Raw genomic sequence first — 27395 nt, 5'->3', positions numbered from 1 at the left:
TAAAAAACTGATTTACATTCCAACATTTGGAGAAAAACTTTAAAATGTGGCAAACAAAAACCTTTCAGACATACTCAGTCTAAGCTATAAAGCACAAAAATACAATGCAAAAAAGATTCACACAAGTTTAAAAAGGTAGATGAATAGTATATAAAAGCAATACATACTTTTCTTTACATCATGTAAACGTCATGTTTCGCAAAACTTCCTGATACATTGTATCAAATTTATTATACCTAAATGAAATATTGGGGTAATACTTATGTTGAAATTGAACTTTTCACTCAACAGACAGAAATCATGCATCATAAAACAAATAGTTTTTGACATACTGCTGATTCTCTATAACATTGAGGTTTGCATTAACCTTTAATGTTGATAATCTCTTTCTTCTAAACCTGTGTGAGGTGAAGTAAAGATGATTTATACAAACTAGATTCATTGCTGTCTATAAACGAGTATCTTATCTGACATTTCTCCTTTTTACACAGATGACAATCAAAACATTTTGTTGCGATCAGAACAAACAGTCTCATGATCTACACACACACAAAAGATATTTCACACTGTGAACACTGATTTACTGATAAAGCAACATTTTCTGTAGATTGATTCCCGTTTGAACTTGAATGTTGACATTTAATAGAAAAAAAGTTCTATCTCTTCAGAGTCATCTACAGAGTTCACAAGCAACGATGACTTGTAATACATTTTCCTCATTGCATTTGGTCCATTCTGCTGTTATACAAAGTGAAGAAAAGCCTTGCCAAAGAATGAGATTTAGAAAACACAACTCAAAGGCATAAAACGTTTTTTTAAACGTCCATGTCAGAAATATTCATTGTTCAGTAATTGTTCCTTTCATTAAACAAGGTTTTAATTCGTTCTGCAATGAAAACAACCTTAAGTTAAGACCTATTTTGTTTGTCTTTTTCAGAAAAAGACCCAAAAAATTAAGAACATGTCTATAGGCTATGTGGAGGTAATGCATTGTTGGAACAACAAAGAGCTTAGCCTGACTTTGGTGCCAAAGAGAAGGACAAATTGCTCAAATGTTTTTGCCATGACTCAAGCTTGCCAGACTGTTTAATTTAGTCAAACTGTCTTCCATGTAGGTGTTTCACCGCTTGCCTCAAATATCCTTACGCCCAGTTGTGCGCTGAGCTAAATTCTATCATATTTTAGCATTTAAGCTAGCCTACTGGACGAAAACATGTTGTTAGCCTCACATGTTTTCAGTAGCCTACTTTGTCAGCATGCTAATATGTGCGTGTCAATACGCTCTATTTGTTGATTGTTTGTTTTAATATTAGTAGTCATGTTCATCTCCTTGGTGAGAGCTGATTGTTTGGAATTCAACTCTGTATGTTATGTATGAATTCACTATTCCTCTGTAGGCCAACGTGCTAACTATGCTAGCATGTTGATAATGGTTATGTTATATTTAGGATGCTATTAAAAACTGAGGAAGAGTAGTTTAACTAAATGCAACAGAGTGATGTGTTCAACTCCACCTTTTTTTTTCTGTTTTACATGCTAACTTGTCGCTAACATGATATTTGTGAGCCTGGAGGAATTTTCATCATTCATTTAACAAAACTTCACATTAACTCATTAGCTTAAAAAAAATAATAATACTGAAATGATCAGTCCTAGCCACAGTGTTCCTGTGTGACCTAAACATGTAAACTTATTTAAAGGATCTGACAAGTTTTCTTTTTCTTCGTCAGCTGAAGATCCAGATCCAGCAGCAGAGCCAGGAAATTCCTGTTGGGATAGATCGCTCTCTTCTGAAGTAGTTTCTGCAAAGCCTGTTTGAGTGTGAGGTGGCGGTAGATCATGAGGTAAGCTAACACCAAGGTCGATGACCGGCTCATTCCCATGATGCAGTGCACCAGAACCCTCCCTTAAGAACAGACAAGATGAAGGGAAAGAGAGAGAATGTGAAGGAAGGATTAGCGAGAGCGCTCCGTTTTATTAATATCATACATGGCTGCCTGTTTCACGCTGTGGCCTTTCTTTTTTCCTGCTGTGAGCTAAAAATAGTTCCTACAATTCATCTTCTGTTCTTTGTTCATTTAAAGTCCCTTTGCAGACTTAGCCTGACTCTCTCTTTAATCCCAATCTGTCCCCTGCTTGATAACTTCTTTGAAAGAAGCCGTGGTCACATTATAGACTTAAATTCTGCAAGGTAGGACCCTAATTATTACTGCTGGCTGGAAGTACACTCACATTAAAAGCTGTGTTACATGGTGACATTAAAGGGAATGCATGATGGGAGAATTTAAGTGGATGGGTTTATTAAGGATTTATGTAGTGACATAAAAACTAATGTGCATGAAAACATGTTTTTCCAGCAAATAATTTCATCCTGTAACTGCTGGATTATACAATTAAAACTCTCAACGCAGAAACTGTTCAAAAGAAGCCTCCAGGACTCTTACCATCAGGTGACTTGAGAGCTTTATGAATGAAATCAGCTGCATGCTGGAAGTAAACATCCAGATCAAAGTGCGTGGAGTCTTCTGCAGGAATGCCACAATACACAATGGTGTTGCCATAAAAGCTTTGGTTCCCTATGCTGCCTCGCTTGGAGTGTGCAGCATTTAATACGTGAGTTATACCTAATTTCAGCAGAGCAGCCTTGTTTTGGGCAACTGCCCTAGCAAAACAGAGACAGAAAGAGTGTGTGAAAGCAGGATAACAGAATATGAAGCCGGATGTATTCATACAAAAATAGCACACTTAACAGGTTTCAGATTTCCTTGCAAACACAATCATTAAGTACGGTTTAAAACTGAATTAAAATGCATACTTACACATTCCCTATGTATATTTTTGGCCACACCTCATCTACTTCATTGAGATGTAGTTTGCAAGAATCCAAAACCTTCTGCAGATCCTTCACAGTCAGATATTCTTTTCTCTTTCCTTTCATGGATGACATTTTCAGTCCAAATCCCCCCTCTCTTTGATCGATTTCTGCTCCAAATGTTTGTTGTATTGAAGCAGTTCACGTCAACCTCGGGCTCGAGATGATCTGTACGAGCAGGTGTTTATCTGCCGTCACTGGACGGTTACCCAATTTAGTGCTTAACCTAGCGTGTAGTCTTACTTGTGCAGAGGGCAGAACAACAAACAGAGCAACCCGGGCTCTGCTTTTCACACCACTGTGGGAAGCTAATTTAATAAGCCTCAAATAGAGATGAATCATTGCATAAAAGGAGTGATAATTGGATATAATTATGGACAAAATGTTTAAGTGCTGTTCTTATGCTAGATGACAGCAAGTCCACTGCATTTATGCAGCAGATGTACTGTAAGAGCAAGCAGCCAGTCACTGTTAAGATATAAATATCTTGTGAAGGAGTGGAAATATAAAGCTTCACGGAACATTAAACAGCCGTCATGCTGATGCTAATTTTTCTTTTAACTATCCTATTATAGAGAAAGTCAATTCCAGCTGTCAAACGGAAGAAAAAAAACCTAATTAACCTCTTCTTTAATCCAATGAATGTAATGACTTTTCTTCTCTTGGGGTCGTAAATGTGTGAAAAAAAATGTGGAGGCAATGATGTGTTGCAGAAAGTCAACAAAAATGTTGTACACAAAATCAGTCAATAAAGGTCTTGGGGTCATTTTAACCTGGAGGTAGTTATTGATTCATTATTTAAAGTGTTGCTTCTACTTACGGGTGAATCTGTGGTACAAATCCCACCTGATATGAAGATAATGCTTTCAAAATGAGATCCGTACCTGCTGGTGATTGTGGGATTCCTACGAGATCCAGATTCAAGTGTAGTTATGTGTGCTTCTGAGCGAGAAGAGGCCTTGCTTGACACTCTTCATGCACCACGGCTCTGCATCTTGTAAGAGACTTTCCAATGAACGTTAGAAGATTCTCAAGACAAAAATAATAAGCCTTGCATCTACTGAGTCGCGGAAGATGTTTCCGAGGGTGTTATGACGTAGGTTTTCTCTGTAGAGGATTGAAAATATAGATCAAAATAACATCTACATATAAATGATCAAAGCCGAAGAAGAAAGTAAAGCTGCAAAGACTTGAACATTCCTGAAAAAAAACATGCTTGAATCATTTGAATCCATCACAAAATAAGAGTTCAATCCCCTTGACCACTGAACCAGAAAACATGTTGTTATACGAAAGTGGTGCAAAAGTTGAGAGCAAAATGAAACCCTACACTTGAATGGAGAAATTTGACATTTGCTAAGAATTTTTTTTAAATACAGCTTGCAAACTTTTAAAAGCAGGGGGGCGCAGGTAGCCTAGCGGTTAGTGCGTTCGACCCATGTACAGAGACTCAAGTCCTCCAAGCAGACGGCATGAGTTTGGTGGCTCCCTGCAAGTCACTCCCCACTCTCCTTCTCCCTGGCCTCTGACTCTATCCACTGTCCTATCTCTAAAATAAAGGCAAAAGAAAAGCCTAAAAATAACTCAAACTTTGAAAAGCAGCTAAGCTAATATTTGGAGTAAACTTCATATAAAATAAACAGCAGGACCATTGAAAGATACACAGTTCCGATTTCTTGTCGCTGAATTAGCTAAAGGACTGGATGGCAGGGTATAGAAGTTATAATGAAGCACAAGATATCTTACAATTTCAAATTATTCTACATTAAAATATAATTCAAATTCATTTTTTAACTTAATGTATCAAAGACCTTTGACACAAACGTTGGTGGAGAATTCTTCTTTTTTTTTTGTGTTTTTGATGTATTTGTCAGGTCATACATAGAAATCATAACCCCTTAACAGTTAGGTAACACTTGATAACTCAGCATCATCTTTATAATGATACTAGATTAGACACATAAAAAAAATCTTTACAGCCTGTTATAAAGAATCTAATTTTAAAAACAAACAAACAAGCACGTCTTTATCATTCACAAGTGGGTATTAGAACTTTGAATACAATGATTAAAACACAGTGAAGTTTATTTGTTGTATAAGGACTTGAGCTTGTATAGCGCTTTTCTAGTCTTCTACTCATGGTGCTCTTTACACTGCAGGTCACACCGACCCATTCACGACCATTCACACACTGATGGCAGAGGTTGCTATGTAAGGTGACCATTAGAAGTAACTTATTCATTCATACACATTCATATGCCAATGACGAAGCAGAGGGAAAGTGTCTGGCAGAGGTAAAGTGTCTGGCCCAGGGACACATCGGGCATGTGGCAGCAGGAGCTGGGGATCGAACCCCTGGTCGAGAGACAACCGCCTTTACCAACTGAGCCACAGCTGCCCCTATATGGTTATACTAGGGTTACGTAATCAAGGCTTCAGACTGAATCACTTCATCCATGTCCTTAACTCTGCTTATCACTTAGTTATACTGAATTATAAACCATCTGTTTTAGCTTAATTATAAAGGTTAAAACAAAACCAGAGTGGCCTAATACAAAGAATAACAGGCATTATATAATTGATGACATTTTAAATGCAATGTTAAGTAAATACGTTTTGTGTAAATCTGGATCAAAGTGTTTTAAATGATTGTAAAGCAGGTTTTGTAATGAGAGTTTTATATTTATTAAAGTTGATAACCAAATGAACATGACACAGTAAAACACAACAAACAGACAAAGAGATAGTTCTTCAACATAATGCAAAGTTAAGTAAATTATTTGGTCTAATTTTCACTGTTAAGGGCGCAGTCACACTGGTCATCCGTTAGAATGGACTGAGCCTCAGGGTGACTTCATCATACTGATCCCTTATTAATATAAGGGTCAATATCCTGAGAACAGGCAGTATGATTCACAGGAAACAAACCTCCAGAGTCAGGGGACAAAAAACATTGCAATATTGTTCTTAGATCAATCTGATTAAACTCAAAGTACAGTATCTGCCTCCACTGGCGGGCTCTGAATTCTTCATTTATGAAGAGAAAAAAAATGTCTTCTGTAAATAAGAAAATCTATTTGTCTTTGAGGTACAGAGGATTAGTCACGCGTAGCTTCACATCCAATGCACAAAGCTGTTTGAGGAATCCTGTGTTTGGAAATATCCACCTCCGCTCTTTGACCTTATGGATGGCCTCTAGAAGAGAGTAATGATGATGGATCATTAGGTAGGCCAGGACGAGGGAGGCTGACCTGCTCACTCCGACTGCACAGTGCACAAAAACACGAGCTGGTAGAGAAGAAGAAGAAGAAAAAGTACATTGAGTAAAAAGCATGAGCTAATTCTTTGATTTTATGTTTTGATATTGAGGATTTACTTGCAGAAAAAATCCCTCAACAGTCAAACAAGAAAAAAGAGTGACATTAAGGAGCATGATGGCTATTTACCACCAGCTGTGTCAAGTGCACTCTGAATATACTCAGCAGCTGGAAAGAAATAGCGAGAGAGGTCGAAGGACGGTGAGTCATCAGCAGGCACTCCATAATAATCTACAGTGGAGCCATAGAAGTCATGACTCCCCTGACAGTGCATCCTCCCATGAGCAGCATTCACAATGTGAGTGATTTCCAGCTTCCATAGACTGTAACGATCGTTGGCTACAGACCTGTGGAAGAAAGTAATAATTTTTTTTACTCAAAACATCAATAGTAGGGGCTCTGGTGGCGCAGTGGTTAGTGCGTGCGTCCCATGTATGGAGGCTGCGGTCCTCAACGCAGGCGGCCCAGGTTCGAGTCCAACCCATGGCTCCCTTCCCGCATGTCAATCCCCACTCTCTCTCTCTGATTTCCGTCTCCGTCCACTGTCCTATCTCTCCATTAAAGGCACAAAAGCCAAAAAATAAAAACATCAATAGTAAACCATTTTGTGTGATGTAATAAATGAGACTTACATGTCGCCAATGAATAAGTCAGGCCAAACTTCATCCACACGATTTCCAAATCTCTTCCCTCCATATAAAACCTTCACCAAGTCTTTCACAGAAGGAGTAACAGGGGAAACGGCATTACTTCCCTGTGCATTGTTCATATTTGACCACATAAGGTACTAAAGCTATTCTGTTAACTACTAAACTTTCAAAAGATTTTAAATCCCAAACACTGATTTTTTTTCAAACCCTGCTTGGGCTTTGCAACACCCATGTCGGGAAAGCTACTGACAAGGGCAGGTGTTTATGTTCTAAAATTAAATCTGTAGTACATTTTCTTCATGTAGGTCAGTTGTCAGACTTCTTAATCTAATTAATTTTAAAGTGTGTCTTCTGATGATTTTTTTTTTTTTAATTTCTAGCCTGTTATTACTCAAGGAATATTTGTTTTTAGTCTAAACAATCGATCACAAAACTGCAGAATTAAAGACACTGCAGTACACAATTTGCACCACCAGATGTCGCTGTTTCCCAGTGTGATCCCCTGCCCTGTGTGTTTTACTTGCGCAGCTACTCTGGACATTACCACTGTGTGTTGTCAACAGTGAATGCTAACCAGCGCGCAAGCCAGGGCGAGATGGTTTCCAACAAGCCAGTGTTATTGCAGCAAACGCTAATACGGTTTCTTCAGATTCTTGCGGGATGCCACTTAGCTGGCTAGCTCAATAAATCCGTGTCTTTTTCGACCTCTGTTACGATCTCAGTCCGGGTGAGTGAGCGACATTGATCAGGCTAGCAGGTAGCCTCCGAGCTAACATTAGCTGGAGATGAATTAGCAGGGCAGGGGTTTGTTTGTGGGTGAAGAAAATGATGGCATCGTGTGGTTTTCATGCCACCTCAGGCATGCTTGTGGTCGCACACAACGTCAATCACTAGATTTGTTTGTTATTTAACAGAGAAATGAAATAAATTAGCCTAATTAGCTACTACCTCTGCCTTTATTGATAGCCTGGGATGTGGGGTTGACTTGCAGGTTGTAGGGTTACTGACTTTCTTTAATACGTTTAAGCTGTGTGTTTATGTCATGTGATCACTAACCTGACAAGCAGGCCAACAAGTATAGATATCTGCAGTCTTAATTAGATGTGGACACTGCTGTCATCAGAGGTCATTCGTCTCTTGTGTTTTCATCTGCTCTTTCACCTACAGTCTGTGGGATGTTGTTGCATTGTGAAAACTTACCTAAGTAAACTATTACCTCAAATATTTGCACTCATTTTGAATGCTTAGGCAACCAGTGGGATCAGGACATGTTTTAAACGAGTTTGTTGACAACTAAAATGTGTCAAAACAAGAACATTTTCCATCTTTGTGGCAGTCTTGCAATGTCTTGTTTGGAATCAGTATTTGCTGATTAAGTGGAAAGAAAGAGTTTCCACTTCTCTTTAAGGTGGAGTCAATAAGGAGCTGACACAGACAGTTTGCATATTGTGATGTTTCTTTTCCACAGCCTTCAGAGTGAGGACGAAATGACACAACACAGCGTTCGGCGCTGGACGCCCAAACATGTCGCCAAGTGGCTGAAGGAGGAGGGCTTCTGCGACTATGTCGACCTGCTGTGCAACAAGCACCGACTGGATGGCACCAGTCTGCTTGCCCTCAGCGAGTACGACCTCCGCTCGCCACCCCTGGAGCTCAAGGTGCTGGGGGACATCAAGCGCCTGATGGTGTCCATCCGCAAACTCCAGAAACAGAACATGGACGTGTTGGAGGAGCTGGGTCTTCCCTTTGACGGCCACTCTCCGTCAGGCTCAGGAGGCACTTTGGACTGGCTGTGTAACGGAGACTCCGGCAGAGACTGTGACAGCACTGACACAGCTCCAGTGGGAGAAGAGTACCACCAGTACACTAATGGGAAGTACAAGCAGCAGACGAGGAGACTGGATCCAGAATACTGGAAAACAGTGCTTAGCTCCGTTTATGTGGTGTTTGTTTTTGGGTTCACCTCCTTCGTCATGGTCATAGTGCACGAGAGGGTGCCGGACATGCGCACATACCCTCCACTGCCTGATATTTTCCTTGACAGGTACGTGTATGACAACTAAGACACTCTAGTTTCCAACTGGAGCCACTTCAAAAATCTACAAAACATTTCTATGCTTTTCCAAAGGGAAAGTGAAACAAAAATACAAATTGAACCAACTGTCCGAATATCACACCAGATGGTGGACATAATAATTGCCCTACTTTCTTGGAGCACATTTCTATTATTGTCCTCGCATATTCCTGATGGGCTAGCTTAGGTTCAAAAGGATCTTTGAGTGTTTTTGACCTACTTTTTAAGCGTAGCACGGCTTCGAGCTTCTCATGAAATTCAGTTCAGTTTTACTGGAATATCAAAAAGATGTCCGTGTGTTTTGCCTGGTAAATAAGCTGTAGATATTTAGATTTTTACAATGAAAAATAAACACCTATGAAGGATATTTAAACAAAGAGAACTGTTTAAATATTTAAGCCAACAACAAAGTGCGGGCTAATAAAGCTAAAAAGTTGTTCTTATACTTTAGACATTTTACAACATAGATCAATATGGATATTTATCTCAATATAAAATTGGTTAATACTGAAAGTTTGAGAAATATTATGATAAAGCCTCATGAACCTACTTAGTGCTAACTAAATAAAGGCTGTAAGTATGCATAGTAAGTCTACTTAAAGTAGAACATTTTGTTATATTTTTAGTCTGGAAGATTTAAAAACCAGGATAAGGGATCATCTGACCAGTTTGTGCACATGTTTCACAGCTGAATGTGGCTAGTTTTATCATCTGACGTAATATTGCTCGATGTTAGTCTGTTGTTTGTTCTCTGTGTGAAGCTTTTTATGCTGCTGTCTTCTCAAGGACTCCCCTGTAAAATAGATGTTTGTATCTGGGAGTACTCCTGGTAAAAAAAACCAAAAAACCAAAAAAACAGGTTACTTAAAAAGTATGCAGACTAATGCACTTTTAGGTTAAATGTCATTGTTTCTCCAACACTCTTCAGCAGATACTGCTTGTCATGGTGAGGTTGCAAGCCGTGCTGCTTCTGAAATAAGCCTAGCTTGTTTTTTTGAGGTTGGATTCCTCCTATTGGTTATCATTCATGAAAGCTGAACTTCAGCATCAGAGGTCACCTTCTCTTTAAAACAACTGGACCTGGTAGAAAGACACTAACTTGGACAGTGTGCTGATCAAATATAATTGCTCTCAAACCCTCTTCAGGGGATTCATGGTGTCTGTTGGGGGGGGGGGGGGGGGGGGCTGCTATTCGAGCTGACACTATATTATGTCATGTTGCACTTTTTTTTTTGTCAACAGTATCCCCATCTTTTAAGGATTACGGTAGTTTACTTACCGTGTCACTTCTCTAAGTTCTGTAGCTTTTTACCTCGATTGTGGAAGAAAATCTATTTCATCCCCAACTGGTCAAAAAATCCATTTGATTGGGAAGTTGGGCTGTCTGTACATTTCTGTGTATACTTTTAATGAGAGCTTTTCATTGTCAAGCCCTGACTGAAATGATCCAAACAGCAAATCCTCTATTTACAGTACTTGTCCAGAGACTGTTTGTAGCGCTGTTATTGATTAATGATGATAATACAGATCACATCTTGATATAGTTTTTTTTTTTTTTCCATTCCAACAGTGTGCCTAGAATACCATGGGCCTTTGCGATGGCTGAAGCATGTGGAGTGATCCTCTGTAACATCTGGTTGTTGGTTCTGCTGCTTCATAAACACAGGTAGAGTCCTGACAGTGTGTCATGTCCGTGCAGTGGAATACCTTCAGTGTGTTCCTTCAGTCAAGTTAACTGTTTCTTTTTTAAAATCATTTCTAGGTCCATCCTTTTGAGGCGCTTGTGCAGCCTGATGGGCACAGTGTTCATGCTGCGCTGTATCACCATGTTTGTCACCTCCCTGTCTGTGCCTGGACAGCACTTGCAATGTTCAGGAAAGGTAACACAATGGGGAATTGTGTGCACATCATTTCCTTAGCACTACTTTTTCTGCCTCTCCGTTATGGTCGTTTCACCTTCCCTTTCTCACTAGATTTATGGTGATATGTGGGCCAAACTGCAGCGAGCTGTGGCCATCTGGAGCGGTTTCGGGATGACCCTGACAGGAGTGCATACGTGTGGTGACTACATGTTCAGCGGCCATACTGTGGTCCTCACCATGCTCAACTTCTTTGTCACAGAATGTGAGTCGCATCTCAGTCGAACACTATTTCTTCATATTTGTTGTGCTTAAAGAGAGGAACACAACCTGTTTGCTTTATACTTAAAAAGCCCCTTGAAGATATTTTGTTTAAGTTGAGGTGTAGTGAATCATGACCGAGAAACAGCTATCCATGTATGTCAACATTGCCCCTTTGTCGCCATCTGGTGTCCTTCACTAGTATTACAACTGAGAAGACTATCAGCCAGAAAGAAAAGGTCTGCTACATAAATATGCAATATATTTTTAATTTACTTTGTAAACCTTGAAAAAACAAGAACAAATCAGATTTCATATATCTTTAACTATTCTTGGTTGTAATTTTACAGACACGCCAAGAAGCTGGAACTTCATCCACACGTTGTCCTGGGTCCTGAATCTCTTCGGCATCTTCTTCATCCTGGCTGCACATGAACACTACTCCATCGATGTGTTCATAGCCTTCTACATCACCACCAGACTCTTCCTGTACTACCACACTCTAGCAAACACGAGGGCCTACCAGCAGAGTCGACGAGCTCGCATCTGGTTCCCCATGTTCTCCTTCTTCGAGTGCAATGTCAACGGGCCCGTCCCCAACGAGTACAGCTGGCCATTTTCACGACCCGCTGTGATAAGGAGGCTGATTGGATGATGAACAGGAATCAGCAGAACTGTCAGACACTTTGTAGCCTGTGCTGTTACGTCTGCTTTGTCTAGTTGCCAACTCAAGCAGTGTGTGACATTTACATCAGCAAAGACAAATGTTGTGGTCCTGATAGCACCGAAGGCCTAATGGAATACACAGAACCATATCTTCGGATACTTCAGGACTCCTCTGTTCCCCTGCCTCCCTTTAACTGTTTAGGCAGATTCAACTACACCCATATACACCCTTATTTATTTGAAGGTAAACACTACGGTGTCTCATTTTCTGTTGCTTATTTCCCCTCTATGGGGATAGTTTGAATCGCTATTTTTTTGTACCTCATTACCTGAAATTGGTGTGTTCAGACTGAATGCAAAGCAATTAGTTTTTTACACAACTTGTGTTGATACAGCTGCTGGAGTGTATTTTGAGTATTTCATTGCCCATAAGTATTTGCCCTAAGCAGCCAATGCAAACTTGGTTAGTAGTTTGTAGCATTAATTAAGTGACAGATGCATATTTTTCCAGACCTACAACATGTTTTAGCCCCGTCTGATTCGCTACTGTTAGGTTGTACAATTGTACATCTCTAAATGCCCACAGACAATAATTCAATTGTGTTCCCACAGCAACTTTATTGATAACTGGCTCTTGAAGCAAAAATGTCATTCCAATTTTTCTTTGAACTCAAAGGTCTATTATTTCAACCTGGATAGACTTGTAATCTCATCCAATCATGTTGTTCAGCAAACTTAAGCCTCTTGATGTGTCCTTGCATTGCCTTTCTAGAAATCGTGCCCGGAGAAATTGGATTTGCTTTTTGTCTGAGACGCATCCTTGTTTTTTTCCGGATAGCAAATGACAAGAAGGGAGCCACGTGAAAAAGGTTTTCAAGCAGCAGTGTAACTTGTGATTCACAACAGTTCTCCGTCCTCTGTGCAATAACTATCCCTGATCATGCCATGGTTGGATTGGATTCTTGACTGAACATTTTTTCTTAATTATTTATAACAAAAGCATCATGGACCACCGTTAAAGCAATATTTAAAGATCAGTGTTTCACCTTTGCTCTTTTCTGCAGCGCAAATATTGCTCATCATGTGAAGAAACAGATCTTTGCCATTGTTTCAAAGTCTTTTTCATTCCTTAAGACTGGGATTTTGTTTTTACAATGTAACAAAAGTTGGCAGGAAAGTAGAGATCTATGAATATTATTTCACTTAGCCTGCCTTTTCCTCACCAGACCGAGAAAAAAATATCTTGAATTCAGCCAAAAGATGGAATTTTTTTTTTCCAGTTGTCTTAAATATAATTCCAGTTGCCAATTTTTTTAGTGTTATGATGGCTTTCTCTGTATAAATATGTCCCAAATTGTTCATTTTTATTGTAGAATATGTGTAAAGTTCTTTATTTCACCACCATAGTGTAAATGACCTGACCTACTACATTATGAGCTTTCCCTTAGAATAATTCTTTAACATGAACCTTTAGTAATAGTTCTTAAAAACGTACCCTTGAATTTGTATTTGTTTATATTAATTTATTTAATTTTGTAAATGTTGATAGGTATTTTTATATTTCCTGTACAGTGTTCTAGCAACATGCACATGGAGAAATATGTTTACAGTTGCTCTTAACTAGGTATTTGTTTGAAACACAATGTGCTTTCTAAGTGTAATGTAGATTTCAGATCGGCTTCTACATTTCATGGAGTGTAACCTGCCACTGTAGTAAGGGGATGTTGTAATTTACTTTTACAGCATGTTAGGAACATGATTCTTCTAAAACTGACTTGACAGTCTAAAACATTTCAGTTTGTTAAGGAGTGATGCTGTTGTGTCCATATACTTCAGCAAAGCCATGTTACTTGTTCCATGTCTTGTTCAGTCATTTCCAACATTAAAGAAGCTGAAATTAAAGACCAAGCGCTCGTCTCTCCTTCCCACACCTAATTTGTAATCTAGATAAATACTGTGCATAGTCTTCAGCAAGGATGTGAGATAATCAGTTTACACAGCTCTTTTTGAAATCTTTACTTTATTTGTATTGTTATCTTGGATGACAAGGGGACAACCATGATGTAGACTACTTGAAACTTAATTTGGATTAAGGGGTGAGTAACATAGAAATAATTATGAATAAAGAAAAGTTTTCCAAAAGTGTCATTTTACAGGAAAAAAGACTCGAGCTGGACTATGGCTCTTAAACTAATAGAGGAACACAATGTGTATTTACAACTGTGAATAATGGACACCCAGACTAACTTCAGGCAAGTTTCAAAGTAACTGGCTGGTTATGGCAATACTATTTGATTGATTGATTGATTAAACTTATTTCAGACATATCAAATAAAATCAAACATATCAAAAATACAAAACAAAATGAAAAGCACGAAAATACAATAAACAAAAAAAAATATTAAAAATTATTAAAAATTAGTTCAAATTATTTCACAAAAAAAGAAAAAGAAAATTAGTTATATTAAATTGATATGCCTGAAAAGATGCAAAAATGTGTGAAGGAGTGTTTTGTAGTCGTTTATTGTCTATTACGTTAATGATACGTATATAATATATAAATAAATAAATAAATAAATGAATAAATATAATATATAATGATATATTTTCTATTTTTCTTTAGCTGCCAAATACCCTTACGCCAGCGAATTAGTTACCATGGTTACTTGGAGGACTTTCGCTTGCCGGTGCGCCGGTTGTAAACATTAAACATGGAAAATATCAGCTCTTACAATTAACAGGATTTTTTTTTTGTTTTTTGCTATTGCCAAACCACACAGCATTTACTTAATAATAATAAAAAGAAAAGTCTAAAATGATCACATTGTCCCCGATTTTCAAACAGGCACGAAATAACCACCTATATTTGGGGGTCCTGCTTGCGCCGAGGTCAGGAGGGTGCTTGTTGCGGTGTCTCCTCCATATCGTCCTATACCCGGTCCCTTACTGCTTTTATCAGCCGCTTTTTTTCTCTCTTTTACAACTAGACAGCAACAACAGTAATACTCGGTAAGTAACCGGCTGCATATTTCCTAAGAGTTACAAAAGGTGAGTTTTAAATGGACTTTGTTTAAAGACGATAATGAAACGACCCATTTGCTAGCTTCGAAAAGCCCCTCATGTGATCCTTCCAAACATTAAAGCAAGCGCACTAGTGACAGTATATTATTACATATCGTTGGAGAGAGTCCACATCAAATTACGATTGAGCAAGTCACAGAAAAATCCAATTTAATTTAATATTTCCACATGAAAACAGTTTACTCATTTGTTAATTTATAGTGCTGGATTAGAGTCGCATTACTGCTAATAGATTAGATAAAGACACACTTTAAGGATGGGTTTGAGAGGTGTGTTATTATTGTGTGTGTTCCTGGTTAATGTAAAGCAGCCTCTCAGAGAAACCTTCAGTTTAACCTTGGGACACGACATCAGATCTTTAAGAGTAATCGAGGCCGTTTGACTTTAACAAAAAAAAGAAAAAGTGATGCAGGTGTCTTGACATTACAAGCATCTTCAAAAGGATGAGATAACTTTTACACATTTTTATTTCACAGAGCAAGTAATTATGCATGTTTTTTTTCTTTTTGTGCACATCCTTGAACTTTAAAGTACGCTGTATAACAATTACAATTACTTTCTTTGCTGCAGGCAAAATGGCAGTGCCTCCAGCATATGCAGACCTTGGGAAATCAGCGAAGGACATCTTCAATAAGGGATATGGTAACTGGAAGCTAGATGGGGGAAAAAGCAGTTTTTATAATTGTGAATTTACCGGCCCTCAGAGGAGATGCTGGCAGTTTGAAATGCATCAGGAAGCCGGGAAGTTAGATTAGATTAGATTAGATTCAACTTTATTGTCATTGTACAGAGAACCAAAAAAAAAAGTGCAAAAGAGCAACAAGGTGCAGTACAAACATGAATAGGCATAAAGTGCAATATGGTAGTAAGGTAATACGGTAAGCTGGTGCAGAGGATACAGATAAGACTGGTATATTATAGAGCAGCATTGATGGATATAAGATAGTTACAGTATGGACAATATTTACAGTATGGACATTATAAACAATATGCTAATAAGTAAGTAGTCACTGAATGGACTTTTCCTTGCAGGTTTTGGACTGGTTAAGCTTGATGTCAAGACAAAGTCTTCAAGTGGAGTGGTGAGTTGAGCTGTTAATGTAATATAATAAAATGAATTGCAGATATCAGTAAAAAAAAAAATTAAACTATCTGCAAGCGTCTGCAATTAGCTCTATAACAAATTAAATGCACTCTTGTGATAGTTGATGAACTCCAGTCTGTTGCAATGTTTTCAAATGTAGACGATTCCTTCTTTTAATCACTTTAGGAGTTTAAAACTTCTGGCTCATCCAACGTGGACACCAGCAAGGTCACTGGAACCCTGGAAACCAAGTACAAGTGGTCCGAGTACGGACTGACGTTTACAGAAAAGTGGACCACAGAAAACACACTGGGAACAGAAATTTGTGTTGAGGATCAGGTAAACTGAAATTTCTGCTATGAGGATGATCATCTGATAGTAAAACATCTCTACATAACGTCTGACTGATGTCTTAATCCATTCTCAGATTACCAAGGGGCTGAAGCTTACTTTTGACACCACATTTTCACCAAATACTGGGTAAGCTTTTTATTTATTCATCGTAAAATCCTACATTGCTATCAATGTACAGTAGACTAATTTTAACTTAATTTTCTTTTTTTAACAGCAAGAAGAGTGGCAAAGTCAAGACAGCTTATAAAAGGGAATATGTCAATGTTGGGGTTGATGTAGATTTAGATTTCGCTGGTCCCACTATCCATGGAGCAGGAGTGGCTGGTTATGAGGGCTGGCTGGCTGGCTACCAGATGACCTTTGACTCAGCCAAATCCAAGATGACACAGAGCAACTTTGCAGTTGGCTACAAGACTGGGGACTTCCAGCTTCACACCAATGTGTATGTTTCTTCTTTTTTTTTAGGATATATCAGTATTTGAACCAAACAAGAGGAATAGCAAAACTGGAGTTTACAAAAAAAGTTACTGATGTATTGGTGTTGTGATATTTTTTATCACTTGAAACTGAAGAATATGGAAATTCAAGATATGTTGCTCATTTTCCTTTATTTTTTTATTCTCAGAAATGATGGTGCGGAGTTCGGTGGATCTATTTACCAGAAGGTAAACGACAACCTGGAGACTGCTGTCAATCTCGCCTGGACAGCAGGAAACAATGGCACTCGCTTTGGAATTGCTGCTAAATACCAGCTGGACTCCAGTGCCTCCATATCAGTAAGTGCCTCTTTTAATCCTCTCCCAAGAAAGCAATCTCAAAATGTGTCGACAAGTTGAAATGTAATGAAGAATAAGGGCCATGTGCCATGTGCCAAGTGAATGGTGTTTGTGAGGATTTTGTAAACTGCTTTGATGATACATATTTAAACATTTTGACTACTTGAATGTTTGACATGTAGCATTTAAATACAGAAAAACGACGAGGCCCATGTTATATGCTTTTTTAGCCAGGGTACTTAAATTAATCCAAATGTTTCTCACAGTTTTCAAACTCTGATAAGTGGTATTTTATTTGTGGTAACATTGGGTTTCAGTTTTATCAGCTGTCTTTAAAGAAAGCACAGGAAACACCGGATGATGTAAACACTCTCCAGAGCATGAGGAAGAACGTTGACTACATGTTTTTTTTATCAGCTATGGATACTTTGCAGCTGTTAAATTTCAGTAATAAAACATGACACTACGTTATTAAAAACAGAACTAAACCTAACATTTATATATATTTTTAATACATGACCTTGTAGTAATGGTTCTTTATCAATGGAGAGCACTGCCTTGATCCCAATTTACTGCATCATGAATTTGTGCAATCTCTTTGTAATTGTTATAATAATTTGATTTGACTGTTTTTCCTCAGGCTAAGGTGAATAACGCAAGCTTGGTAGGAATTGGATACACCCAGACTCTGCGACCTGGTAAGAACCAATTCTAGACTCATTTACAACACCCACAAACACAACAGACCTCTCTACCAGTCAATAAAACAGTAATGATGATGATTTTTTTGTATTTCAGGTATGAAACTAGTCCTCTCTGCACTCGTGGACGGGAAGAACATCAATGCTGGTGGTCACAAACTTGGTCTGGGCCTGGAGTTGGAGGCATGAGGATGTACTCGGCCATTGCATTCGTAGAAGAGGACTTTCTGAAGATTCTCACCATGAGCTCTCACATTGGGTCAGCAATGAATATTTTAAAGGTGAAGGCCAAAACAAAAATAATAATCCCAGCCCCTGAGCACTACTAGGATGTAAACCTTTCCACCAGCCTCCTGTGGTCATGGTAATAAAAATCGAATAATGTTTCAATCGTATGTTTATAAATGAGTTACTCCCTCTGCCAATTATCCTCCTAAGTGATAGAAAAACCCTCCTCTGGTTGCATTTTGTCTGGGAATGGTTTCCAAAAACAAAGGCTTGTTAATTTGCTGAAGTGTGATAACGTAGAATGTAAAACTGAGCTGTTATTTTGCACAGTAGAATATACACTTATTTAAGCGCTTTATCCTTTTATTTGCACATTTTATTTATATTTGGTAGTTACAGAATATGTATATCAAGATGGAAGCCAATGTATTGATTGGTTCACCTATCATTCTGTAGACTCTTAATTATCCCGTGTGATGACTTTGAGATCTCTGCTACCTAAATACCTGCTTCTAAGTGATTCCTCCTTTCCTCCAAGTGACTTGAGTGACAGAATGTCTTGAGTGAATCATCCACTTTTTCCACCCATTTTGGAAGACTGTGACACTAATCTAGAAGCAGTTTCTGTGTTGGTGTATGTCTTACCCTTTGCAATAAAGTCCTTAAATCCACCAACATCCTCTCCTGTTATTTGAAGATGATATATCTTAAGAAATAAAATGATGCACTACAAAATCAAAGGGTATATTCAGTTTTTCTACTTTATAATAAAAATCATTTTATTTAATTTTTTCAAAAGTGGCATTTGTAGGTGTAAAATGGATTTTAATTGAGGTATTACAGATTTTGTAGTAAAACTGGCAATAGAATTACAAAAACAAAAATGGAACTCTACAATTTCCCCTTAAAATGATGGCTCTTATTGGATAGGTGACCTATAGCTTGATAGCCAGCGTGACACCGTCTCCCACTGTGAGCATGCTCAGGCTGATTCGAGTATCTTTGTGCAACTTCTTGTTCAGTTTGTCAATGGCCACAGTGTCTGCATCATCCGGGGATGGATTTATCACCTTCCCACTCCACAGCACCTGCAGGAGCAGAAGGAAAACGTTAACAAGTGTGTAAGATATTCAGCAAGGGCGGAAACGTCAAATACTTGTTTAGAGTGAAGCCCTTACATTGTCAATAGCAATGATGCCCCCTTTCCTCAGGAGTTGCAAAGACCTTTCAAAGTAGTTGTCATAGTTAACTTTATCTGCGTCAATGAAGACAAAGTCAAATGTTTCAGCCTGGCCAGCAGTCAAGAGCTCGTCTGAAAGGGAAAAACAGAGAGGTGATGTTAACTCCAATAAACAAAGAAAGCAAGAGGATTTTACAGCTGGCTAACTATGTAAATCACATTTTCGTATTCAAGATAATAATGTCTTGCTCATTATTATTTTTTTTTTGTTTTGTACATTTTAGAATTAAACTTTAAAACTGAAAGACATTCAAATATTTGCAGATAAAATGTGAGGAAATAATTAGTTTGATAATAATAATAATAATAATAGTATGAAAACATATTCAGAATTGTACAAGTAGAATTCATGGTTGTAAATGGGAGGACATTAGTGTTGCGTTGTAAATGAAATAGCCCACGCAGTACATGTGACCGGATGACCTCTTAGGTGATTCACGCACGTAACGTCAAATTACGTCAAAAAACGTCTTAGCGGTTGATTCAAGTGGGAAAAGTTTGTAAACGGATGGTTTTCTCTGGCGGGACAACTGGAATCCAGGTAACAATGTTTACAGTATTAAAGAGTAACTAAACCCTAAAACCACTTTTTTTTCAACTATAAACCTCTGTATTTGAGTATTAAGTAGTGTTACGGATCAATCCAAGTCCCAATCTCGACATTTGAGTACAAAGTGTTGACATTTGAAATATTGTGTTAGAAAGTGCCCTTCCGTTTGAAAAGTTTTAACGGCTGTGTGGAGTACAGTGTGACGTAGGAGTGAATTACTACGTCATCAAACCTATAAAAGCCTCGTCACCTCGCTCGACTTGGCGAACTGTGGGGACTCAAGTGTGTGTGTGTGTGTGTATTTGTGTGTGTGGGGAAAACATTGTATCATGTTGGGTGCAAAGCAGTGAGTGGGCGTGTCTTACCCCCCTGCCCCCCTCCCTCTCGAAGTGGATGCATTAAGCAGTACAGCTGAAAATATGGGGTTTAGTTACCCATTAAGTAGATTCAACTGTACAACTGAGTACAAGTCCTGGAACGATGAAATGGAGTGAAGCTAATCATATACAGGGTATTGCACACATGTATAGTGGATATGGTAAACCAAAGGTGAAGACATGACTAGGCTAAGATAAACGGAATGAAAAAGTCGTTGTAACTAACCCCAGCTGCAGTTTATTTAGACTAAAGGTAGTTAGGAGTCGGACACAACAATGGGGCTTAGACTTGTTATAGACAACAGAGTTCAAGCAATGTTATGTTTGAGTATCAGCCACAGAGAGACTATTACGTTCATGGCTTTTGGATAAAATATTCCTTAGACTTGGAGCCCCCTGAAAGGATTTTTGTGATTGTTGCATGAGGAAATGTAACATCTGATTAATGCCCAACAGTACGTTCAGAAAGAGATGTAGAACTGTACCCAGTGTTTTCAGTGCCGGCTGGATGCGTAGATCAATTTTTTTATCGACTTCAGCCTGTACAAAAAAAAAGACACAAACATTTTCAATATCAAAAGTACAGCAGATTAATGTTCCCATGATAGATGATGTGTGGCAGTACATCATGAATGGGGTACTTCAGTAAATGGATTTGCATATAAAACAAAAACAAAAAAACATTACATGTTGCTGTTGAAACATGGCCTTTTGAGGATTACATTCTTTTCACCATATTATCCTGGATACAATTGTAGATTAATGACTGACATGTATAGTCCATATTCCAATTCTTATTATTGCAAGAATGTATTAAGACAGAGATAAACCTAAAATGTAAACCTTACCCACCAGTTGTAAGTAGTATCATTTATTTTTGGTGTTATTTTGGTAAAACTCCATGATATCTGGTCAAGGTGTTCTTTTAAATACCATGTGCTTTAAATGAAGTTGGTGTTAATAAAGAAAATAATCAAGATCAGTGTTTCCCCTAGGTGTACAGCTTTTTTGTTTTTGTGCGGGGAGACGGATGCCGACACAAACACTTGAAGGAATCTTGGTGTTCATGCGTTACTTTTAATGACAGCTGTACTGTTCTATCGGACAGGTATCCTTAAACGACTTCTTTCCCTGATATCTGATTCTATCCACTATCATATCTCTACAATAAAGGCACAAAAAGCCCAAAAATAAATCTAAAAATAAATAAACATGTATATACATTTTTTTTTAAATTAACTTGACCTTCAAGGGGGGGGCGGGCTGCCCCCCTAATATAATGGTAGGGGAAACACTGCAGATGATACATTTTGCAATAATGCTTTTTTTGTTGACACTGAAAATGACTTGTGCATAATCCAGCTCCCAAGGGTATTCAAATGTATTACTTCATGGTCTGTTGATTTTCTATAGTCTTTTAGTTTACGTGACAAAATAGTAAAACTGCAAAACAAAATGAATTAGAAGTGAGCGATTTTCTGCGGACTGCTCGTTTTGTCTGATTAACAGCTCAAATATATTAAACTCATTACAGATAAAAGCAGCAAATCTCAACATGTGAGAGGCTAGAAGCAACAAACGTTTGTCTTTTTTGTTTGATAAAAAAATTCAATTATTAGTTTAAAGTTTCTGTTGATCAATGTTTTGATCAACATATCTTTTCTAACTGGATAATTAGAAAAATGTGTTAATTAGCTGCAGAGTGGTGCAGCAGTAATCTTTTATGTCACAAAAAACCAACAGACATGAAGTCTGCTCCGCATGCAGAAGCACACCGTTGCATTATACAAAACTGCAGTTTACATTACCTAGAGTATGAAAATCCTTCGCTCAGATCAGCACTTCATAGTATGGGAACAATAAAACATGTCATGAACCCCATAATATTTCAGACAAATGAATTAAGAGAACATAAATGCAATTGGTACCTCTTTCCAGAAGGGTTTGCCAATGTTGGTGTAGGTTTCACTGATATCACATGCCACCAAAACGCCATCGTCAGGCAGAGCCAGTGCAATGTTCAGTGTATTGTATCCTGTGTAGACTCCTGTGAAGAGAGGCTTTAAAATCAGCAACGTGTGACAAGGTAAACGAAACAATCATGGAAGCTTACAGTGCTACTAAGGAGGAGATTCAGTTTTTCTGAACAGGCCTTGTCGTCTTTCTGTTATTTGTAGTTGAGGAAGATTTTGCATACAGAGGTTCTTGGCCACATATAAATGTACCAGATTTCCAATCAGCTCTTTATATGTGTGCAGGTTTAATTACAGGCAGCATTACATCCTTTTCTTGCAACTAATTTTACTCACTTTACAAGTTATGTGTTGTGTTTTTTTTTTTTTTTTTAAATTCTAAAGGCAAATGCATTCAATATTAATAAGGACTGCTCTGATCAAGGGTATAAAACTAACATATTGGAGGCTGTTGGCCACTGCGCTATTGTATGTGTGTGTTTAAGTGCGTGTGTAATAGTTTTTGTTCCACTGTTTTCTCTGATCCGTGTTCACCATGTTAAGTCGAGAGCCAGAACAACTGACCAGCTTCTCCACCGAAACAATCAAGTGCGGCTGCAAGTAACACTTGTGTCATTTAAGTTTATAAAGAGCTACTGGCAAGGCAACATTACTCTTCAGTTCATTAAATGTAAATAATCATAAAAACGTTTTATTAAAAAGAGACAACTGGGTATGCAAACATTAATCATCAGGGGAATGATAGTTTAACATTCTTGTTTACTATAGTTGCCAGGTTGAGCAGACTTTGCGTACAGCACTTGGTTAGTTGGACCTCTTGTTTTATTGCACAGCCAGTGATATTTAATCACTGTGAATAAACAACTTTGGAGCAATTATGTCTCTTAATTCAGCCTTGATCTCGGGGCGCTTTGGACAGCACCCAAAGCTGCTCCTGGCAGCAGGATCAGCACCTTGAACAGCTCCGCACCACTCAGTCCTGAAAATGGTGATTTTAATCAAGTTGGCGCTTTGCGGGTTAGATGTGGTTGTTGACATTTTCACAGGTTGGATTGTGTGGATTGGCTTTAGTAAGGGGTTGAGTTCTACCAACCTTGTTTCTTGTTTGCGTGAGTGTGTGTGTGTGTGCGGCGTCATGCGTTGAAAATATTTCAAATAATAGAAAACACACCATAATCTTATTTACATTCATTCCCACCAGGTACAGTCTATGTGTGGGGAAACACTGAGATGTAATGTAAAGTCAGGAGCCCTCACCAATCTCCAGCGCTTTCTTGGTTTGAATCAGTTTTGCCAGATTGGCCATGAGCTGCGACTGCTCACACGCAACCATCATAATGTTCATGGGGTCTTCCATTGTTTTCTGAAAGCAATGAGCAGAAACCACTCACGTTTGTTTCACCAATCACACCATAAAACGTAATTACATCAAAAGACATCAGGCGCTTCCAGAGCACAAAAGTATTTCAGAAAACATCCTTACCAGCCTCAGCTTTGTCAGAACCGGATGCTCCCTCATGGAGTGATTGAGGACATATTGCATCAGGGGGTCAGTTTTGCCCCCAAGGTGGCTTTTGGAGATCATTCTGGGAGATTTCTTTTTTCCTGAGGGCCAACATGAACCATGAAATAATTATAAAGATCTCAAGAGTATGATGGTATGACAGGACCAGCAATCCATGCTATACGTCTTTCAGATAACTGGCATCTGTTCCAGTTATTGTACAGTAGCTTTATTTGATTTAGAGTAGATAAAATACAAGTGAGCTCAGTGGGTAAAATCCAGTTATTGCACTATCTGCAAACGATCCAGATAAAGAAATGAATACTGGAAATTGTAAGACACCAAAGCATAGCCTGATAACCCGAGGGCAACACAATGAATCAGTTTAGACTTAGAATCTTGTGGCATCTTTCTCTCTATGTTTCTTATCTGTAAATATTGTTATTGTCTAATATTTATCAGGATGCATATTGCTGATATACTCTATATACTTTTGTTTAAAGGCTTAGCAGATTTGTATTTACTACCTGACTAGGAGGGTCAACGGAAACCTGAATCGAAAGTGTGCAAACTACCTTAAGTGCACTTTGTACTGGACGGTTATTTACTTAGTATAAATCCAAGCAGCTGTGTAAACTCCAGGCAGTGAAATGACTTTGACTATTCTGTATAAAAGGTGAAATGCAAACAGGTTTGACAAAATATTGTACAAGTCTTCAATTTTCCACTTTTTATTTGCAAACGCATGCTACACGTAATTTATGTCATGTAAGCCTTATATTAGCACACCCATTGCATTTTTGGTTGGATTTCATTAATCTCAATCCATAACAGTCATTCAACAATCTTGGTGCAACAATTCAAATTTAATTCACAGTTACCTCTTATTTGACAGCATAAAGCACACCACAATTACGGTAGTATATATATGTAACTATACTCATTTAATTGAAAATAAATAAAAAAATCCACTAGAAATTCTACTTATCTTAAAAAGATGAATCCCTGTTCAAAGTCCACATAATGGCCTCTAACAACTTCACCTCCAAGTGTAAGTTTATTACTCTTACAAAAAAACCTTCCATAACAAGATATAACAATAAGGGGAGAGTTACACCCTGAAAAGCTATGTGTAACCTGAAAACAGGGTGCCAAATACTAAGCATTTGAATTGTATGTTTGCATAATTTTTTTTCCTATTTTTGAAAATTCTATTTATTTGTCACTTCTTTACTTTTCCATGACTAGCCACTTTGGGGAACTTATTTGACTTCCAAAGAATTGTACAGAAAATGCCACGATATTGAGACAAAACAAGAGAACAAAGGCTTGTTCTCACACACTGCCCTCTAGTGGTCACAGCTGTCATGAGTAATCTCGCACAGCTTAAAGCAGACAGGTTACCTTGGTTGTAGTAGCGACGTCATAAAGCTTTTAAAGTCTAGTCTTTAGGCGTTTGCACCTTACCGAAAAAATAACCGGCGACAAATACAACTCCCAGTGTGAAGGAACCAACCAGGGCCTCTTTGGAAACAGCACGAAAAGACATACTGGTGGCTGTAGCAATATTACCACACGATTTAACTGTCCACAGTTCAAGCCCCTTCCGCCTTGGCCGAGCCCCGTAACCGTAATACTGCGAGTAGAGGCGCCGCTCCACAAGTGTCGCATAGGAGGCTTCTGTTGCATATATGTTGGTGCACTATGCGTTTAAAAGTCTCCCTTCTACATTCGTGTGACACTTGGTTGTGTTTTGCAGACATCAAACGAGGATATAATAAACAAACATTCTAGCGAATCTAACCAAGGCATACCACACGTAGAAGAAATGTCCCCAAAAGGCGTAAGCGCACTGGATTTGACAAATTCCTCATAATGTAACATGTTATAGGCACTTTTGACATGTCATTTTAAATCCACATTCAGACGCAAACGAATGCATAGAAGAAACACTCACCACAAAGTTGCGTCTATGGTCTGTTAGGTCTTGGTGAGCGATCCCCTTTCCCTGTGCAACGAACCTTAAAAATTCGGTCGCTCATGTAGATATAATCGCAGTCATATGACCCGCAGTTGGTCTCATGATTGGGCTGAACATCAGACGCCCATTGTTGCGACTCACTGCATGCGTGCAAGTGAAACTCCCCCCTTTTTTTTTCATGGGAATATGTCAGGAGGTACACTTAGTTTATTAACAGAATGGAGAATTATATCCCACATTATCTGCTTCAGCAAAGTGTGTGCCACGCTGTGAATATGTTGGGTTACAATTTCAAGTCCTACATTCAAATGTATAGTTATTGATAGTTCTGAAATAACAGAAGCAAATTATAATCTGTAAAAAAAACAAAACAACAACCTTTCATTCGATATAATCCCTTTCAGATTTTTCATTTATGTGTAATCGTCAATGGATTATTTTATTACATATTCATTAATATGTAAGTAGCACTGTTCTGTAGTGTTAATCTGCGTGGGAGCTGTCAGATTAATGTTCAGATTGAACCACTGTAGTTAAAGATTTGTTCCAGTGTATCGTGTTCCCTCAGTCGCTATGAAATAATTCTCGCCACCAACTAGGAAAAAAAAAAACACTATAAAAAGAATGTAGCTAAATCCTCTGGTGTGATTTGAAAGTAGAATTAAAGTTGATAATTAAGATGTAGAGAAAAAAATCATTTGCCAAGTAGCATTCAAAGAAACAAATTCAAAACATTCTCTATAATTATAGTGTAAAGAATTTGTTTTAGCTCCAGATATAAACACTTGTTCTTTGTCTTAAGGATTCCAACAGTTTTTATTTATTTACACTTTCTTCTTAGAGAGGATACACTTTGAGGGTAAACAGTTAATAATGACTTGAGACTTAATAATAATAATTCTTATATATCACATCATGAATAACAGCGATAGATAAAAGATCATAAAAGGAAAGAATGTGATGATAACATAGATATTTGTGTATTGAGTATAAATTAAATCCATTCATAGGATAGGATAGGATAGTACTTTATTGATTTATTGCGTTGCAGCAGCACAGACAAGTAAGGTCATACACATGAACAGAATAGATGAGATAAGATAAATAAATAAAACATCTATCTATCAATCCAATCTATTATCATCTCCTGAGGATGAATACCAGTTGAACAGGGGATCATACAAAGACGGGCGGTGCTGTCATGGCGTGTCTTGAAGCTTTACAAAACAAACAATAACTTCATTATTGAAATGGTTTGTGTGCACTCTGCTCACAGTAAACTTTAAGTTGGCAACATATGATGAAAAAACTCTTTTACAACCCAATATAATACACATCACTTTATCAGACTGGACTATTGGAATAATGAAGTTCAATAATGATAAAAAGGTGACGAAGGGATGTAATACAGGTGTTCAGACAGAGAGGGGCAGTGTTGTCAAAGCAATAAAGTTTGACTCTGTCACTTTAAATAACTTGACTGTAATTTAGGAATGCCTTCAACTTTATGGGCTAATAATCAACATTTAGTGCCGTTTGTAAGCGTTTGTTTCAGTCATTCTGTTTTTTTTTTTTTAAATGTGGATTATACAGCTTCCCTTTAATAAAATACTATTTCTGTCATAATAAAATCAACACTAATCACGTACCAGTTTGAACCCAGTATCAGTGTGGAAAGAGAAAAAGCAGCAGCCCCAAGAGAAATCATGTGTTTGTTTAAACGCTCTATGAGTGTGACCCGGGAACTGTTACTGTCTGTTTGAGTTCACTGAAGCTGTGTTTATTATATCCAAAAGGGGGGCCAGTCTTCAGACAAATGTGCTTTGTTTGAACACTTTCATGCTACC

The 27395-nt window shown here is 38.0% G+C and overlaps 4 protein-coding genes across 5 annotated transcripts; 2 read left to right on the top strand and 2 right to left on the bottom strand.

Moving 5' to 3' along the window:
- Window positions 1-21: 21 nt before the first annotated feature.
- On the bottom strand, window positions 22-7079 carry LOC109992981 (uncharacterized). The gene is made up of 6 exons (XM_065949972.1): window positions 6822-7079; window positions 6319-6536; window positions 5948-6160; window positions 2820-2985; window positions 2445-2662; window positions 22-1906 (listed from the first exon to the last, which is right to left on the bottom strand). The coding sequence occupies exons 1-6, from the start codon at window positions 6968-6970 to the stop codon at window positions 1695-1697; spliced, it is 1176 nt and encodes a 391-aa protein (XP_065806044.1). The 5' UTR covers window positions 6971-7079; the 3' UTR covers window positions 22-1694.
- A 295-nt stretch (window positions 7080-7374) lies between these two features.
- LOC109992993 (sphingomyelin synthase-related protein 1) lies at window positions 7375-13601 on the top strand. The gene is made up of 6 exons (XM_020645796.3): window positions 7375-7566; window positions 8308-8883; window positions 10484-10579; window positions 10676-10793; window positions 10887-11037; window positions 11384-13601. The coding sequence occupies exons 2-6, from the start codon at window positions 8327-8329 to the stop codon at window positions 11686-11688; spliced, it is 1227 nt and encodes a 408-aa protein (XP_020501452.1). The 5' UTR covers window positions 7375-7566; window positions 8308-8326; the 3' UTR covers window positions 11689-13601.
- A 971-nt stretch (window positions 13602-14572) lies between these two features.
- Window positions 14573-18594, top strand: LOC109992977 (voltage-dependent anion-selective channel protein 2). Its single transcript, XM_020645772.3, has 9 exons — window positions 14573-14708; window positions 15351-15422; window positions 15813-15862; window positions 16051-16203; window positions 16292-16344; window positions 16433-16660; window positions 16844-16994; window positions 17635-17692; window positions 17793-18594. The coding sequence occupies exons 2-9, from the start codon at window positions 15356-15358 to the stop codon at window positions 17882-17884; spliced, it is 852 nt and encodes a 283-aa protein (XP_020501428.1). The 5' UTR covers window positions 14573-14708; window positions 15351-15355; the 3' UTR covers window positions 17885-18594.
- A 72-nt stretch (window positions 18595-18666) lies between these two features.
- Window positions 18667-25676, bottom strand: LOC109992978 (catechol O-methyltransferase domain-containing protein 1). Of its 2 annotated transcripts, none has more exons than XM_020645774.3 (7): window positions 25525-25676; window positions 23547-23668; window positions 23321-23426; window positions 22019-22137; window positions 20576-20630; window positions 19102-19235; window positions 18667-19011 (listed from the first exon to the last, which is right to left on the bottom strand). In XM_020645774.3, exons 2-7 carry the CDS (start codon window positions 23646-23648, stop codon window positions 18859-18861), a joined length of 669 nt encoding a protein of 222 aa, XP_020501430.1. In that variant the 5' UTR covers window positions 23649-23668; window positions 25525-25676; the 3' UTR covers window positions 18667-18858. The 2 variants fall into 2 exon arrangements, with proteins under 2 accessions (XP_020501430.1, XP_020501429.1); XM_020645773.3 differs by lacking the exon at window positions 25525-25676 and adding an exon at window positions 25035-25190.
- Between the last annotated feature and the right edge of the window lie 1719 nt (window positions 25677-27395).

This window comes from Labrus bergylta, chromosome 21 (genome assembly GCF_963930695.1).
Source record: "Labrus bergylta chromosome 21, fLabBer1.1, whole genome shotgun sequence".
NCBI lineage: Eukaryota > Metazoa > Chordata > Actinopteri > Labriformes > Labridae > Labrus > Labrus bergylta.
This window is presented reverse-complemented; position numbering and strand designations above follow the sequence as displayed.

Bases quoted from the DNA above. Each gene is read 5' to 3' on its own strand.
- LOC109992981 (XM_065949972.1), bottom strand. From the start codon at position 6,970: ATGTGGTCAAATATGAACAATGCACAGGGAAGTAATGCCGTTTCCCCT. The intron at 6,161-6,318 runs GTAAATAGCCAT...CTTCTCTACCAG, and splicing joins TGCACTTGACACAGCTGGTG to CTCGTGTTTTTGTGCACTGT. The intron at 1,907-2,444 runs GTAAGAGTCCTG...TCTGTTCTTAAG, and splicing joins AGCTCTCAAGTCACCTGATG to GGAGGGTTCTGGTGCACTGC.
- LOC109992993 (XM_020645796.3), top strand. From the start codon at position 8,327: ATGACACAACACAGCGTTCGGCGCTGGACGCCCAAACATGTCGCCAAG. The intron at 8,884-10,483 runs GTACGTGTATGA...CCATTCCAACAG, and splicing joins CCTGATATTTTCCTTGACAG to TGTGCCTAGAATACCATGGG. The intron at 10,580-10,675 runs GTAGAGTCCTGA...AATCATTTCTAG, and splicing joins CTGCTGCTTCATAAACACAG to GTCCATCCTTTTGAGGCGCT.
- LOC109992977 (XM_020645772.3), top strand. From the start codon at position 15,356: ATGGCAGTGCCTCCAGCATATGCAGACCTTGGGAAATCAGCGAAGGAC. The intron at 16,204-16,291 runs GTAAACTGAAAT...ATCCATTCTCAG, and splicing joins AAATTTGTGTTGAGGATCAG to ATTACCAAGGGGCTGAAGCT. The intron at 16,661-16,843 runs GTATGTTTCTTC...TTTTATTCTCAG, and splicing joins TTCCAGCTTCACACCAATGT to AAATGATGGTGCGGAGTTCG.
- LOC109992978 (XM_020645773.3), bottom strand. From the start codon at position 25,116: ATGTCTTTTCGTGCTGTTTCCAAAGAGGCCCTGGTTGGTTCCTTCACA. The intron at 23,669-25,034 runs GTAAGGTGCAAA...GTTGGCCCTCAG, and splicing joins TGTCGCCGGTTATTTTTTCG to GAAAAAAGAAATCTCCCAGA. The intron at 19,012-19,101 runs GTAAGGGCTTCA...CTGCTCCTGCAG, and splicing joins GCATCATTGCTATTGACAAT to GTGCTGTGGAGTGGGAAGGT.